This window comes from Lolium perenne, chromosome 7 (assembly GCF_019359855.2).
Source record: "Lolium perenne isolate Kyuss_39 chromosome 7, Kyuss_2.0, whole genome shotgun sequence".
NCBI lineage: Eukaryota > Viridiplantae > Streptophyta > Magnoliopsida > Poales > Poaceae > Lolium > Lolium perenne.
Genome location: NC_067250.2, coordinates 73,922,989 through 73,939,803, shown reverse-complemented (window position 1 = coordinate 73,939,803; position 16,815 = coordinate 73,922,989). Strand labels below are relative to the sequence as shown.

Genomic DNA, 16,815 nt, shown 5'->3' with positions numbered 1-16,815 from the left:
GTCGGCGATCCTGGCATTGTTGAACGCGCAGCGCTTCCGGAGGTTGAAAGAGGAGCAGCGGGAGTTCGTCAACGACGCGAACCTCGAGCACGCCCTCGAGATCTCGCAGCAACAAGCGGGCACGGAGGAGGTGGGACGCCTCCTCATGGAGGCGGTGCGACAGAAGCTCATCGAGCTGAACGCTCATCGACACTACGAGGCGTTCGCCCGCGAGCAAGCGAGGCGCGCCGAGAACGAGGCTTCTCGGCACAGGCTGGCAGCGCGGAGACAGCACCGCCGGCAAGCTCCTGCGACGAGAGGCAGGCACGGACGCAGGCGGCAAAGGCGAAGAACGACGACGAGATAGGCCCTTCACGCGCTCCAACCGACTGCCACTAGATTAGGATTAAGTGTAAGTGTTATTTAGGTTTAAATTCGAGTTACTTTTGTATAAATTCGTATGAATTTCGGTTTTAAATGTCATTCCAACATTGAAATTCTATCGGGGCTGGCGTATGGGGAGCGCCGGTGTGGGAGCAACATCCCCAAATAGTCGGCGACCCCCATACGGCAGTGCCGGCGCCCCTGGCGGCGACTATATGGGGCGCGCCGGTGGAGATGCTCTAACCAGGGGCAGTTGAGGCTGCTACTGGCTGGGGCTGCTCCCTTCCCTGTGAAGGGGAGGAGCAGGAAATGCTCAGGCTGCAAGACAACCTTGATCCGATACCACTTGTTAGTATCTCTAGCATCACTTTCATGAAGAAGGGGATGACACTAGGAGAGTTGGAGCAATTTTCGTTGGTTTATTTCTCACACAATGCCATGCCAAACTGAGGGCACGGTGGTACAGATTTATAGCTGCTAGCCAGCCAGAATATGCTAGTCTAAAAGCTGCTAACTACCAGTCCTTGATGCCTCTAAAAACAGTTAAAGATCAGGAATGCTATCCTATCCTAACAGCCAGTCCTTCACAAAGGACCATGTGTGTGCTGCAGTCCTTCACAAGAACCATGTGCAGTAGCAGCTCCACAAAGACCAGAATACAATGACTTATTCATCATTTGGTAGGTAAAAGAAATTTTGTCAAACATCTAGCATGTCTACTACGACATCACAACAGATATAGACCCTGCTTGAATCAACATTTCTCATTTAAAAAGGTAGATCATAGACACCACTTACCAGATTCATCAGAACATAAGATGGGAGCAGATTCATGTCAACTTGATGCCCTTTTTCAAGCACCATCCATATATAGTATGCACAGGGAACAAAATCAAATCACAACAACAATCTGAGAGTTGAGTGAACTTGTATATAACATACTACTACTGAAATGAAACAGCATCAGTTCAGATGGCCATACCTTTGGCGTACACAGGGAGTTAGGTGAACAGAAGCTAATCATTCATCAATACATACACTTTGTAATGTACTGCAGATGACATGGTGAAGAAAACATGTCCATTTAATAAAATTTGCCAATGATGAAGAACTGAAGAAGGAACACTGAGGTAAATAAAGCTAACATGTCACATACTATGCTGGCTAATATTGTCGAAAAGATGCCCTCGGCAGGCCAATAGTTCAGTAATCATAGAAGAAATAGCGCCAATACTCCTAAATCAGGCACAACATACCATTTCTTGAGTGTCTATTTAGCTTCAATTGGTAAGCAGCAAAATAGCAGCGTCGATATATTGGTAGGAGAAATCATCCCACAAATTCCATTTGCTAACTCCCAGAACACCACCCTACTAACTGGCAACCTACCTGTAGGAACGAAAGAGTATGCAGTAAGCTTAATCAGCACGTGAATCTCCTCAGTTCAGTACAACACTCATCTAGATTATTTGCATCGGCTCTTTCGCGAACCTATGTCTAGGAATTCCATCAAGCACCTAGCAAGCAAGCATAGAACTGCCAAAGCGGAAGGAAGATAAGAAGGGGAGGTAGGTCAAGAGATCAACAGACATGAGTATAGGAAGAGAAAATAAAAAGTAATTGCTGTTGTAATCTTAGTTAAAGATAATTCATGTAGAGAAAGAAGCTTTGTGATGGAGTAGAAAACTAATCTGACCTTTGAAGGCGTTAAATAGCAGCCATTGATGGTGGGCTGAGTGGTTGTCTCGTAGAGGGCAAAAAGAGACAAGGGAAAAAAATGGTGCAGGTGAAGTAGAGGAGGGCATAAGGCATACATGGAGAACATGCAATGGAAGGAGGACAAGAGACATGGCTTTGTGGGAGAGCAGCAGAAACGGACGTACGAACTCAAACAATGAAACTTGAGTCACTCGGCCTGAAGTTGATCAGATGGTTGCAAATAGCTGAGGCTAAGTGGGATGACGTGGAAGCATGAGAGTCGAGGAAAGATAGTTTGTCGGGGCGTCTATTTAGATATAAAAGATTGGTAGCATCCACGACAACTGTCTTGTTAAACTGCAGACTCACTGAAACATATCATATAAGTTTTTACATCTAAAATGATAACAAACTGACACATTGCCTCCCCAAAACAAGTGTTGCGTATATGCAGTTGTTTCACTAGAACTTTGAGATTATTAAGTAAATCTGAACATCATGGAAAAGAACATGTCTCATAGGTCCAATAATGCTGAACTACATGGTAAACAAATGCCGAGCTATCGAAATGTACTTTCAGCAGCTAATAAGATAGTAGACCTCTTTAAGTCAGTAAGAAACATACAATTACCTATTGCTATGTGACTGCTGGCATGAATGTGTTATGTCTAGAATGCTATAGACCTGCAGGCTGATATATCCCTGAGGTGTTCTCATCATGAATTGTCTATAAGAATCACCAGTTGACAACTTGACATCACCGCCTGAAACCCATTTAATGCACCACAATGGCATCATGTACACCCTGAGTAAGAAAAACAATGATATCATGTTCATAGAGAAAAAAATTGCAAAGGTACCTCAAGGAATTATCCTTCATTCATAATGTCAAACAGGCAGGAACAATCTCTATAACACATCTTCTTGAAAATGCTTTTGCTTCATTAAATAAACTCTACCCAGCATATAACAGATGAATGATCAAAAAGCTATTTGCTGTGAAACACCAGAAATAATGGAGAACTCTGTCAAAGAAAAAGAATCTCAAGATGAATGTAGCGCAATTGAATCCACACTTCAAATAGTAAGCATATGCAGTTAAAAACAGAACATACCTTCTCAAGGAGAAGAGGCAATAAGCAATATCATTCAAAAAAGGATTATATTGGCAATTCAAGCACCCAGAAATCCAGCAATACCAAATATGCTTCTCCAGCAAAAATATCCAAGGAGACATATTTGCTGCCATTTCTGCCATTGGTCACACGCTCCATCCCATTTATATGTCCAAAGGAAAGTAACATAATTTACTTGCCTTCCTAAGAAGTATGTAGTAGAAGATCTATAGGAGATTGCAGATTTTACTATGGTGAAAGGAATATCATTATATAATGGTTACACGTAAACGTAAAACTAGTTCATCTTTATTACTCCCCCGATCCATAATAAGTGTCGGTGATCTAGTACAACTCTAGTACAAAGTTGTACTAGATTACCAACACTTACTATGGATCAGAGGAGTAGGTAACATGTGTAGAACAAAATATTAAGGTAGTCATAGACATTAGTTCATAATACTATACTGTGGTCAAGGACAACAGAAAGTAAATTAAACATGAGACTAATAAAGGTCTCCAGAAGTGTATCTTTCTCATGCAGAGCTTATGGGCATGCATATATGGAGATTCAAGATTGAAATGCTCAAAAAAACAAGCATAATGAATAATGGGTATCACTTATTGTGTCAAAATCTTTGATATGAATGAATGAGTTAGTGCCACAATATTACAACGTACAACAGTTGTAGTCCAGCAAGTGTGTGATTCTATGGTATGGCGAAATCATATAAAAAAATATATCCTTAGAACTTCCAAATCTCATCCCAACATTTGTCAATCACTCTCGAAACCCTCTTGCGCCTGCAAACACCTCTCAGCACCATATCCAAAATGGCAGCCTCTGGCACAATATACTTAGCCAGCATCACCATCACGACCTCTCCAGCTGCCTTATTCCTTTTTCTATTGCATAATCTGACTACTAGACCCTCTAGGAACTCCCTCCCTTTACCCTGTCCAACCTCAATCTCGCGCAAGAAGGTGTTGCAAGTAACTGTGTCTGGATCACAACCTTTGTCAAGCATCTGGTTGAGCAAGTCCATTGCCCGAGGAAGGTCCTTGGCCCGGAGCAAGCCATCAAGCAGCACATTATAACAGATAACATCTGGATCAGCATCGCCCCTTGCGAGCATGTCATAGAACAGCCTCAGACCACCATCCAACATCCCAGAAACACACAAGCCCTTGATCATTGAAGTGTAAGCAATCGTATCAGGCGCGCAGCCACGACCAAGCATGTGCTTCCAGACCATCATAGCATCCTTTGATCTCCCTACATTGCACAATCCGTTGATTAATATGCTATAGGTAACAGCATTCGGTGTGCAGCCAGCCCTTAGCATCTCCTCCCATACAGAAAGAGCCTGCGATGAATCTCCGATTTGGAAATATCCCCGGACCATGGAGCTGTAAGTGACTATATTCGGTACGCATTTTGCCTCGGCCATCTCCTCAAATAACAGTTCGGCCTCGGTCATCTTCCCACAGCGGGCAAAGCCATCAATCATCGCCGAATACAAAACAACATTCGGCGTTACCCCACCCGCCACCATTGCGTCCCACACCCTAGACGCCCGATCGACCTCTCCTGACTTGCAGAACCCAGTGATCACAGGCGAGAAGACAAACTCATTAGGCACAAGACCCTTCCTCCCCATTTCCTCGGTCACCTTCCATGCATCCTCCAGTCTTCCACACCTCACTAGTCCATCCACAATTGCCCCACAGGTCATCACACCCGGCGTCACGCCCTCCCTCTCCATTCTCCTCATGACCCCCATCGCCGCACTGGCCTTGCCGCAGACCAGCAACCCATGCAGCAGCACGTTGTATGTGGCTGGCGACGGTGCGCAGCCCTTGAGCTGCATAAACGAGAACAGTTTGGCGGCCCCTGTAACATCCCCGGCGCGCAGCATCGCGCTCAGCACGGGATTAAATGCCTCGGCGGCCACCACCCCGTCCACCACCATCTCGTGCACCAGCGCCACGGCATCGTCGACATGTCCTGCATCTGCGAGAGCAGACACGACGGTGGAGTAGGTGAACTTATCCGGCGAGAGGTTCCACCTGGGGATGCTATGATGGAGAACCCGCAACGCGACTTGGAGGTAGAGGCGGTGGTTTGTTGGGGCCAGAGAGGAGCAGACGCACTTGAGGAGGAGGTTGAAGGAGAGGAGCGTTGGGGCGAGGCGGGGGAAGCGGCGGAGGGAGTGGGAGAAGAAGGGCGGGAGCAGGTGCGGGGGCAGGGGGAAGCGGGCGAGGGCGGAGTTGAAGGAGTGGTGAGTGGTGGCGGCGGGTGTGGGCGGGCGGAGGAAGAGGTGGAGGGCGAGGAGGGGCCGGGGCGAGCGGGAGAGGGCGGCGATGAGGTGGGGGAAGATGTGCGGGGAGGCGTCAGCGGGCAGGCGGCGGAGGAAGCCGAGGACGGAGGAGACGGAGGGGCTGGGGGAGGTAGCGAGCGAGCGCGCGACGGAGAGGAGGGTGGGCGCACCGGCGGCGGGGAAGAGCTCGTCGGCGAGCGGGGATTCGTCGTCGGAGGATGAAGAGACGAAGGGATCGGAGTGGCAGCGGCGAGCGGCGGCGGCGGCGTAGAAGGGCGGGTTGGGGAGGAGGCGTGGTAGGGAGGTAGGAGGGGGCATAGGGGGTGGAGAAGCATGGCGGAGAGTGGGCGGCGGCGGGGGGTTTAGGGGAAGAGGCGGCGGCGGCGAGGCACAAGCATTGCCCTCACACTAGGGTTTACACAGAGTGGGCATTTCTGGCTCACACGCTCCATTGATCCCGTTATTTAAAAATGAAAAATTATATCTCTGAATTTTCAAAAAATTCTGGAAAAACTGGATGCAGCCAGTGATGCATCCCACAAACATGCAAAATTATCCATTTAAAATAATTTATATTTTGAGCTACACAAAATGATGAAATTGTAGATCTAAACTATTGCGAATAATGCATATTTTCAAACCTCAAAAGAATATCACATTTTCATTTTTGTGTACCCCATACTAATAAGAGAAAATTCGCATCGCGATTTGCGTTCTTATAGGATATATCATTGACAACATCCATAATTGTTTTCAAAATTCATTTTGAAACCGGAAAGTGTTTTTGGCTCCCAACCTCCAGTCATCCCGTCATTTAAAAAAATAAAAGGTATTTGTACAAGTTACTAAAAAATCTGAAAATAATTTTTGGGATTGCCAATGATACATCTTACAATCATGCAAAAATCTTAACCTGAAATTCGTTTTATTTTGTGCTAGACAAAAATGACAAAATATGATATGTTTGGGAGATTTGAAAATGGTTACTCATATCTACACTTTTGTCATTTTTGTGTAGATTGGAATATAAAGTATTTGAAGTTGATATTTTACATGTTTGCGGAATACAACATTGACTATATATGGATTTATTTTCAGAATTTTTTGAGACTCAAAAAATATGATTTCTTTAAAAAAGTTAAAACAGCACTGGTGTCCATGTGCACCAAATCTCTGTTCGAATGAAACTTGTAATTATATTTTTTGTTCTTATATAGAGAGGAATCACTGATCTCGATAGCTACTTGGTCAAACGAAAGTGTCTAGTTTGAGATTGGATGTAATATGACGTGTACAACTAAGTGAAGGAGATGGAGCTTTCCTGACAAAACCTTTTCAAATGGAAGAACTTAAAGAAGTTGTTTTTTATCTGAAGTATACTAAAGCAACTAGCCCTCGTGGTTTGCCAATGAAATTTTATAAAGTTTTATGGGCTATTATCAATTTTACCTAAAGAGAGATTAGATGCCTTCCATATGACAAAATTTTATACTGGGAGACTGTTATCACCAGAATTTGACCGAGTCAGAGGTGGGCCGCGATCAAGATGGACTTAAAGAAATATACATGGAAGAATTACGTGAATCGGCCTGTTATGCTGAGTTTGGGCTAGTTTGCCCTTGTATCCCTAATATATTAGGTTACGTGTCGATTAGTTAGAGTTTTGCCCGTGCACGGTTAGGTGCACGTCTAAAGTTAGAAAGTCCCTTGAACTATAAATATGTATCTAGGGTTTATGGAATAAACAACAACACACGTTCACCCAAACAAATCAATCTCGGCGCATCGCCAACTCCTTCGTCTCGAGGGTTTCTACCGGTAAGCGACATGCTGCCTAGATCGCATCTTGCGATCTAGGCAGCACAAGCTCCACGTTGTTCATGCGTTGCTCGTACTGAAGCCTTGTTGATGGCGAGCAACGTAGTTATCATAGATGTGTTAGGGTTAGCATAGTTCTTCGCGTAACATGCTATCGTGTAGTGCAACCCTTGCATGTCTAGCCGCCCTCACACCTATCTTAGGTGTGGGGGCGGCACCCCGCTTGATCATTATTTAGTAGATCTGATCCGTTACGATTGCTCCTTGTTCTGCAAGGATTAGTTTAATATCTGCAATAGTTAGGCCTTACAAAGGGGGGAGGATCCAGCGGCACGTGGGGTGTCGTTTGCTAGTCCTAAACAGGATGTTCCGGGGATCAACTTCGTGTTGGTTTTTAGGCCTTGTTTAGGATCGGCTTACGATCACCGTGCGTGGCCGCGAGGCCCAACCTGGAGTAGGATGATCCGATTATGCGGTGAAAACCCTAAATCGTCGTAGATCTAATTAGCTTTATCTTGATCAAGCAGGACCACCATATATTCGTGCACCCCGTACGAATCATGGGTGGATCGGCTCCTTGAGCCGATTCACAGATAACCCGAGAGCCGATCGAGGCTCGTATTTAATGTTTACGTGTATGCCATGCAGAAACTAAGCGAGGCATCTCCATCACCTTCCCGACTGTATAGGTCAGGTGGCACGCCCTTGCACTCGAAGATCGGGACGTGTGACCAGTAAGTGCTTTGCGGGCCGTCGCTCGGAGGGACCTCAGCCGGCCGCAGCTCTAGGTTGTTCCCGGCTCTACCGTGTTGACCGTCGCTGCCCGCCGGTGGGTTTTGGCAACAACACATTACGGCACGCCGGTGGGACAAGCTTCTACATCAACCACATCGCCATCTACATCCGAGATGGCGGACGGCACGCCGATCACCTACGAGGAGCTGCCCGACGAGCTCAAGAAGAGGTATGACGAGATCAAAGTCACCCTCGGCCGACCTCATCGGCTCTTTTCGGAAGAACCCGTTCCCATGGCATCGATGGAAGGGTTCTCACCGCAAGGTGCACTCGATGGGATAGACCTCTCTGCCCCGTCGGAGGAACGCACCAGTCCCCGCGGCAGGAGATCAACTACTTGGTGGCTCACTCGCCGCACCGTCACTCGAGAACCTGGTCAACACGTTGGAGCGTGTCGCTCTTCGCGTGATCCAGGAGATCATGAGGCACCCGCATCGCCGTCGGACCAGCTCTCGGGACGCATCAAGGAGAGTTGCCACTCCGATCCCGTCCACCGCTGCCATATGCGTTGGCAGCACCGAAGTGCCGGCTACACCGGCATTCGTCGTCTACAAGATTGGTGGTGACCCTAGTGACTACCGCTTCTTGCCTCGAGGCGCCTAAGGAGATCCCTCACGGGTACGCGTGCATCGTATGTGCCGGATTGTGGCAACCGGGCACTCACAAACCAGGCCACAACATCGTGGACTTCTGGGAAAACAAGAGGAACGTCACGACAGAGCTTGAGAAGCGCACGTGGCTAACTAAGTACGCCACCCCGACGAACCTCCGTAGCTCAGCTCCTGCGGTTGGCTCGCAGCTGGAAAAGCAAACATGGCTGGCTAAGTACGCCACCCGGCGAATCTTCGTGAGTTCAACTCGCAACCAGCACAAGCGGATCAGATCGCATACTATACTTGAGAGACCAGTTCGGCATGGTGCCGAAAGGAGGGCAATCGGCTATTCCAAGCCGTACCCGACGACTACGAGATGATCCCGCTGCCACCTAAATATCGGCTCCCTGATTTCTCCAAATTCAATGGATCGATGGTTCCAGCTCCATCGAGCACGTCGGCCGATATTTGGCGCAACTAGGACCGGCTTCGTCGGATCAACTACGCGTGAGGCTCTTCTCACAATCCCTCACGGGATCGGCTTTCGGATGGTATACCTCTTTTCCACCGGACTCCATCCGGACTTGGAAGCAATGGAAGAACAGTTCCATATGCGGTACCATTCGTAGGCTTCCGAGTCTGGCATTGCCGATCTAGCACAACTACGTCGAAGCGCGGAGAAACCGTGACGAGAATACATCCAACCGCTTCAGAATCTTAGGAACCGATGTTATTCGGTTCGTATAATCGAAAAAGAAGCGATCGAGTTGGCGATAGTGTGCCTTGCAACACAGCTCAAGGACATGGCCTCCCAAGCAGATTATCCCTCACTTTGGCGCACATGGTTCGAAACTATCGGCATATGAACAGCGCCACCTGGACCTGTACCAAGACAAGTTCAAGCATGCGGTAGTCCTGGTCGATGCGAGAGGAAGACGAAGTTCTGCGGAGACCAAGAGGTAGCAAGGCTGAATGGACTCGGGAGGAACCCCGTGTCCTCGCAAATGGGTAAAGCCACCAGGCCCACCCAGGGATTTGATTTTGACGTGACCAAGACTGAGCAAATCTTCGACCTCCTGCTCAAGGAGAAGCGATTGACGATTCCTGAAGGTCTCAAATTCCCCACGGTGCAAGAGCTGAACGGAAAGCCATACGCAAATGGCACAACTCGCTTCTCCCATGCCACCAACGACCGCAGTGGTATGGCGTCGGCACATCCAAGCGGCGATAGAAAAAGGGCGACTAATTTTCAACCAAGACGCCATGAAGGTCGACACCCAGCCCTTTCCCGCCGTAAACATGGTGGAGTGCACTTACCACGAAGGTTGCCACCAGATCCTCGTTCAAAGATCAACATGGTAGGACCTGGGAACCACTCGGCAAAGATGGAGACGAGGGCAGCTGCTCTCGTAGCAAGGACACGAGGAGGCCGCTCCACGCGATCGGCTCCGTCATGATGGCAAGCGCTACGTCACGGAGGGAGAAGTGAAGAACATGAGATATCAGCGACCCTCTCTCGATCACCTCCTCAACAAGTATGTAAGTCAAGCATGACCAACGCCGACGGTCCGGCTATGATGATGAAGGAGATCGTCCGGCTAGAGAAGCGTAAGACATCGTCGGCATGATCGCGATGAGGAGGAGCACGAGCGCCGTGCCACGGAAAGATCAAGGGAGCAAGATGACAACGCCAGCACCGGGACTGCCCCTTCTTCGGACAACTGCTGGGATTCAGAATGAGCCGATTGCCCACAATCGGCAATTGCCCAGAATGCAACCAAGAAGAAGGAGGCAGCCAACGTGTCTGTGTTCGAACGCTTAGGGCCTCTCCCGCCACGAGCAAACGTGCCGAGTCCCTCGGTGGGCAGATCTCGAGGATTCCGAAGACGAGGGACAAGAAGAAGAAGAGGACAGTACCACCGTCCAAGGTGGTGCCCGACGGACTCAGCCGTTCACAAAAGCGCAGTGGTTCAGCGATTGCGCGGCCTGGAGGAAGCCGAAAGGTTATACCTGCATACTTTAAGGAAGGCACGACCCTGATCCTCGGGCTGCAAAGTTCAGCGGACCCTGGATGAAGAGGGTCGTCCACGGAAAATGGAGTGGCGCCCCAAGCAAGGAAAGCCGATGATGAAACATCGGTGGTACAAACATGGTGTTCATCCTCCCTTCGGAGTTCGGTGCTCCAGGATTAGACGAGGTACCCGTGGCACAACTTGATCGCGGCCCACGGCCGGTTATCTTTGAGAAGCCACGAGAAAAGAGCTACGGACATATCCGAAGGCCCCGTACTTGCGAGGATATATCGATGGGAGGCCTGTAAATAAGATCTTTGGTGGACACCGGAGCGGCGATCAACATCATGCCGTACTCTATGCTACGTCGGTGGGACGCTCTAGCTCGAGATCTAATCAAGACCAACGTGACATTGAGCGATTTCAACGGCCAAGCGTCGATGCACAAGGTGTTCGAACGTGGATCCGACCGTGGGAAGGAAAACTATCCCTACAACGTTCTTCATCGTCGATAGCACGAGCACTTATGTTTGTTACGCTAGGAAGAGATTGGATCCACGCCAATCGCCGCATTCCCTCCACGATGCACCAATGCATAATACAGTGGGATGGAGATGAAGTAGAGGTCGTCCAGGCCGATGACTCAGCCGAAATTTCAACGGCTGGCATGAACGCATGGGAAGCAGCAGGCCAAGAACCCCTCTCAAGTATCAATTTGGACGACTGCGAGCGCATCGACGTGACGAAGGGAAGGGTTAAGCTGGTTTTATCCACTGGCCTGACCATGTAGCTGAAGCGAAGCGATGATCAAACATGGCGAGGCTGATCCCTGTGATCGGCCCCAAAAATCTTTGAAGGGACATTACAGAACCTTCAGTCAATGCTTCAATCATCATTGAGGCCGATCCCAGCAATCGGCCAAAATTATCCTCACCACATGTTCTGCTTGTGTTCGTCCTTGATCCTATCAGGAGCTGACGTGCGAATTACAGAGCCGATATCTGCCATTCCCTGACAGATTCGGCTCGGGGGGCACTTAAACACGATGAACATGGGAACAGACGCAGGAGGACATGTGTGCAATGAAATATTGGGGGCCGATAGGAGAAAATCAGCCAGTAAAAAAAAAAAATTTAGACAGCCGATGCAAGGGCATCGACTTTAGAATTGAGAAGCAGCCGATGCACAGCCATCGACTTTAGTGGAATTATGCGAGGTTTATCGAATCTCCACCAAATCCAGGCCAGCGGTGGTGCCTTCTGCTTCTTCGCGGGAGTCTAAGGCTTGTCTAAGGCTTCTTCGCAGGAGGATACTAATTCAGCCGTGTTGACAGAAGGGGTATATCGGCTGTCTAAGGAAGAAAGGGGATCGGCTTTGGCGCATTCTCTCTGACATTCTCGCCTCGAGTAAGGCTCGGGGGGCAGCAGGCCTGGTGGATGCTCTGTTTTGCTCCGTTCAAAGAGCCGATTGGGATACCATCGGCTGATCTTGCATCGCAACCTTCTTCACAAATGATGAGTATTGAAGAGGACCATTGGGTTTGGTTGGAAGAATTCAAAGGTTTTCCTGAAGATTCTACATTGTCCACCAGATTTAGAAAATCATCAGTTGAAGAAGGGAAGGGTGAATTTCAAAGGACCGATGCGTTGCTATCGGCTCATTACGCATTGGCAAAGGGGACGAATCGGCAAGGACAGTAGAAGAGGGAATCGGCTAAATTAAACTCAGAGGAAATCGGCAAAATCAAATTGGGGAAAAGTTCTTCATTGATAGGCGAGATTTCTTACATAAAGAGCTGATTGCTCTCAAAAGGAAATACTAGGGGATACATTGCCCCATCTACTGCTACTGGCCCTATACTAGAGGTCCTATCTACGGGCCGTCACTGCCCTCGTCGTCGCCGTCTGCCGCCGCCGGCCGGCGCTGCTCCCGACGGGCTCGTCATCGCTCCAAGTGGCCGCCGACCGGGCCCTCATTGTCCTCATCTTCTTCGTCGGCGTCATCGTCGCCGCCGGTCGCTGAGGTTGCCCGGCCAGGGGCAGAACCGCTTGGCCGGCGGCTCGTCGGAGGAGGTGTCATCCTCCTCCTCTTCCTGCTCCTCCTCCTCCTCCTCGGAAGAGGTGAAGTCGCAGGAGAAGCGATCGTCATCGCTCTCCTCCTCCGTTTCCCCGACGGCGAGGAAGCGGAGGTCGCCTTCCCCGTCGGTCAAGGACTTATCGTCCTCGGACCAGACGGAGAAGTCGTGGCTGGACTCCTCTCCAGCTTCGATGGCGCGGCGGGTGTTCACCGCGTGGACTTCCTCCTGGGTCGGCTCTGGCGTCGGTTCACGGGAAGGGGAGGACTGGCTGGAAAGATCCGATGGAGCAGAGGAGGAAGAAGACATGGTGGCGCAGGAGGGCTTTTGGAGTGCTAATGCGAAGGAGATGCAGGGGAGAACTGTTCATAGCGGTTAAATAAAGGGGATATAGTGGAAATTCAATGCCACAGCAGTTTCCGAGGAAGTGGTGCCTAAAAAAAAACTGCCAGGTCACGCGGAGAAGTTGAGAAGGCAAGGCATCATGATGAAGGATACTGCAACGGTTCTGCCACGACATGACCCGACGAAGGAAAGCAGAGTGATTTTGGAATTACCAATTCCAAAACCAGGGGGGCATGTGTTATCACCAGAATTTGACCGAGTCAGAGGTGGGCCGCGATCAAGATGGACTTAAAGAAATATACATGGAAGAATTACGTGAATCGGCCTGTTATGCTGAGTTTGGGCTAGTTTGCCCTTGTATCCCTAATATATTAGGTTACGTGTCGATTAGTTAGAGTTTTGCCCGTGCACGGTTAGGTGCACGTCTAAAGTTAGAAAGTCTCTTGGACTATAAATATGTATCTAGGGTTTATGGAATAAACAACAACACACGTTCACCCAAACAAATCAATCTCGGCGCATCGCCAACTCCTTCGTCTCGAGGGTTTCTACCGGTAAGCGACATGCTGCCTAGATCGCATCTTGCGATCTAGGCAGCACAAGCTCCACGTTGTTCATGCGTTGCTCGTACTGAAGCCTTGTTGATGGCGAGCAACGTAGTTATCATAGATGTGTTAGGGTTAGCATAGTTCTTCGCGTAACATGCTATCGTGTAGTGCAACCCTTGCATGTCTAGCCGCCCTCACACCTATCTTAGGTGTGGGGGCGGCACCCCGCTTGATCATTATTTAGTAGATCTGATCCGTTACGATTGCTCCTTGTTCTGCAAGGATTAGTTTAATATCTGCAATAGTTAGGCCTTACAAAGGGGGGGAGGATCCAGCGGCACGTGGGGTGTCGTTTGCTAGTCCTAAACAGGATGTTCCGGGGATCAACTTCGTGTTGGTTTTTAGGCCTTGTTTAGGATCGGCTTATGATCACCGTGCGTGGCCGCGAGGCCCAACCTGGAGTAGGATGATCCGATTATGCGGTGAAAACCCTAAATCGTCGTAGATCTAATTAGCTTTATCTTGATCAAGCAGGACCACCATATATTCGTGCACCCCGTACGAATCATGGGTGGATCGGCTCCTTGAGCCGATTCACAGGATAACCTGAGAGCCGATCGAGGCTCGTATTTAATGTTTACGTGTATGCCATACAGGAAACTAAGCGAGGCATCTCCATCACCTTCCTGACCAGGTATAGGTCAGGTGGCACGCCCTTGCACTCAGCATCGGACGTGTGACCAGAAGTGCTTTGCGGGCCGTCGCTCGGAGGGACCTCAGCCAGCCGCAGCTCTAGGTTGTTCCCGGCTCTACCGTGTTGACCGTCGCTGCCCGCCGGTGGGTTTTGGCAGTCAACAGAGACCGAACAATTAAGTTACTACTATCATTCCCAACTCCCAAGGCGCTTGATGCTGAAATAATTCAGAGATTCAGGTCAATTTGTTAGTTGAATCTTAGTTTTACGATACTAAGAAAGCTCTTATCAAACAGACTAGGGATGGTGATTCATGAGGTTATTTTGGACACTCAAATTGCATTTATAAAGGTTAGATATGTTATGGAAGGGATTGTGCTCCTCCATGAAACAATTCATGAGATTCATCATCACAAAATGTCAGGAATTCTTTTTAAAGTTGATTTTGAAAAGCCATGTGATGAATTCAACTAGGATTTTCTCTATTTTAATGATGCAAGCTAAAGAATTTGGGGATCTGTGATATGATATCATTCTTTCGCTTGATGACAACTTGGTTAATGCTATAAACATTAAGTTTATTTTGTGTATCTTTGGGAAAATCTCTGGTCTTAAGTAAGTTTTCACAAGAGTGAAATTTACTTTGTGGGAAAAGCCCGTAATAAGGGGAATCAATATAGTGAAATTTACTTTGTGGGAAAAGCCCGTAATAAGGGGAATCAATATAGTGAAATTTTCATTTGCATCCCGCTTAGTTCCATAGGAAGTATACTAGCGTGCTAGTCGATGAAAAAAGACTAGCAATATATCAACATATGGCTAGTGTGTGAGAAGTTTGCAAAAAAAATAACTGCTTGGATGGAAAGGGACCATGCCATTCTCAAGAGACATGGTGATTCTTGCCAATGCTTGATTGAGTGGTATCCCTCCATACTTGCCTTATTTCGTTGAAGCCCCAAAAAGAATAATCAAGAAAATAGATGCACACTTAATAAAATGGGGTGGCATGAGATGGATAACAAAAAAAAAAAGATTAGGAGCATGTATGCTTGCATAAACATTTTGCAGGACTTGATGTTCTAGATCTAACTACTATGAATAATATTTTATTGTGTAAATGGTTGTGAAAACTAGAAAATACCGACGGAATTTGGCAAGAGATTATATCAAGAAATATTTTCCAATTAGGCCTTTTCCTAGACTACTGCTCGCCCTGGAAGTTCACATTTTTAGCAAAGTCTCGTGGCGGTTAACCATATCTTCCCATGATTTATTAGAAGGGTGATCAATAATTGTTTCTTTGAGTCTAAATAGAGGGTTTCCCCAATGTGTATATTTTCATAAATTATAAAAGTGTGTTTGTACAAAGGAATGGTTCTAGAGAAAAGCAACAAGCTACTACCTAGTAGGCATGTAGCCCAAAGAATACAAATCTTTCTATTCTTAATAGGTGATCCCATTTATCTTCACATGGAGCCTATCCACCTCATCAAACATCCTTGACCAATCCTAACCTCCCATGTCAGCAGCCTGCCATGTCATTAATTTTGGTTTTCCTTTTTTCAGCAGATTATAACTATGGAACGTCACCTCAAAATGGACTAGGCGTGATGATCTTTCCTCTCCACAATTATAACCGATGAGTAAATTGCCTATTGCTCTGCTTAAAGGATTCCAACATTTAATACATTTACGCTTGACCAGAATTGATCCTTGCTCTGCTCAAACCATCACGCTTTTGGCTGCACAAAGGTCTGAGATGATTTGATATGCCTGTTTTGAGAAAACTAATACAGTGATACGTATTCATGTTTTTATTTTTTCCGTTCCTGGATGGAATGTTCCTCTCCTATCCTCCGGTAATTACCTTGTGCTTCATCTCATTTGGTTGAACGCATGGGACGGATCAAAAGGCATTGATGGTTTTCTCCTTCCTCTTCATCGTCTCAGCGCAAGTTAACCAATGCATGTTAGATAGCATCTACTCTCACCTCTTGTGCTTGAGCAATGGAGCTGCTCCCTTTCCATCTTCCCCACCGCAGCTCCTTAGTTCGAAATCTCATACTCGAAACAGTACTTCCTCTTCTCCATATGCTCTATGACATCTTCCAGTGGCATGAACTCGATTTTTGATCTATTAGGTTTTTCCTACAGAAAGCCAACATGTTGGACATGATGTTGCATCCCCGGTCGTCCACAGTCATCCCCTCATGGTACCAACTATATGTGTTGAATGGGACAGATGTATAAATTAGGATTTTGATATTACTGACTCTGGAGTCACCCGACCAGGTAATTCCAAGCTCATTGTGTTACTTTTTAAAAAACTTTTATGTATAATAGTTTTTAGGTTGATTATAATAAAGTTTTCCAATTTTTAATTGTCTTTGAGAAGCATGCAGCCATCATGTTTGATGTGGGCATTACCCTTTGGGTAAC

At 47.6% G+C, this 16,815-nt stretch overlaps 1 protein-coding gene and 1 long non-coding RNA gene across 2 annotated transcripts; both read right to left on the bottom strand.

Annotated features, from left to right (window-relative positions):
* Positions 1 to 716: 716 nt before the first annotated feature.
* LOC127317059 (uncharacterized) lies at positions 717 to 3,079 on the bottom strand. Its single transcript, XR_007860779.2, has 3 exons — positions 2,922 to 3,079; positions 2,693 to 2,825; positions 717 to 1,752 (listed from the first exon to the last, which is right to left on the bottom strand). It is a non-coding gene; the product is annotated as an uncharacterized lncRNA (long non-coding RNA).
* Positions 3,080 to 3,780: 701 nt separating this feature from the next.
* On the bottom strand, positions 3,781 to 5,896 carry LOC127317058 (uncharacterized). The gene has a single exon (XM_051347584.2). It carries the CDS (start codon positions 5,813 to 5,815, stop codon positions 3,923 to 3,925), a length of 1,893 nt encoding a protein of 630 aa, XP_051203544.1. The 5' UTR covers positions 5,816 to 5,896; the 3' UTR covers positions 3,781 to 3,922.
* Between the last annotated feature and the right edge of the window lie 10,919 nt (positions 5,897 to 16,815).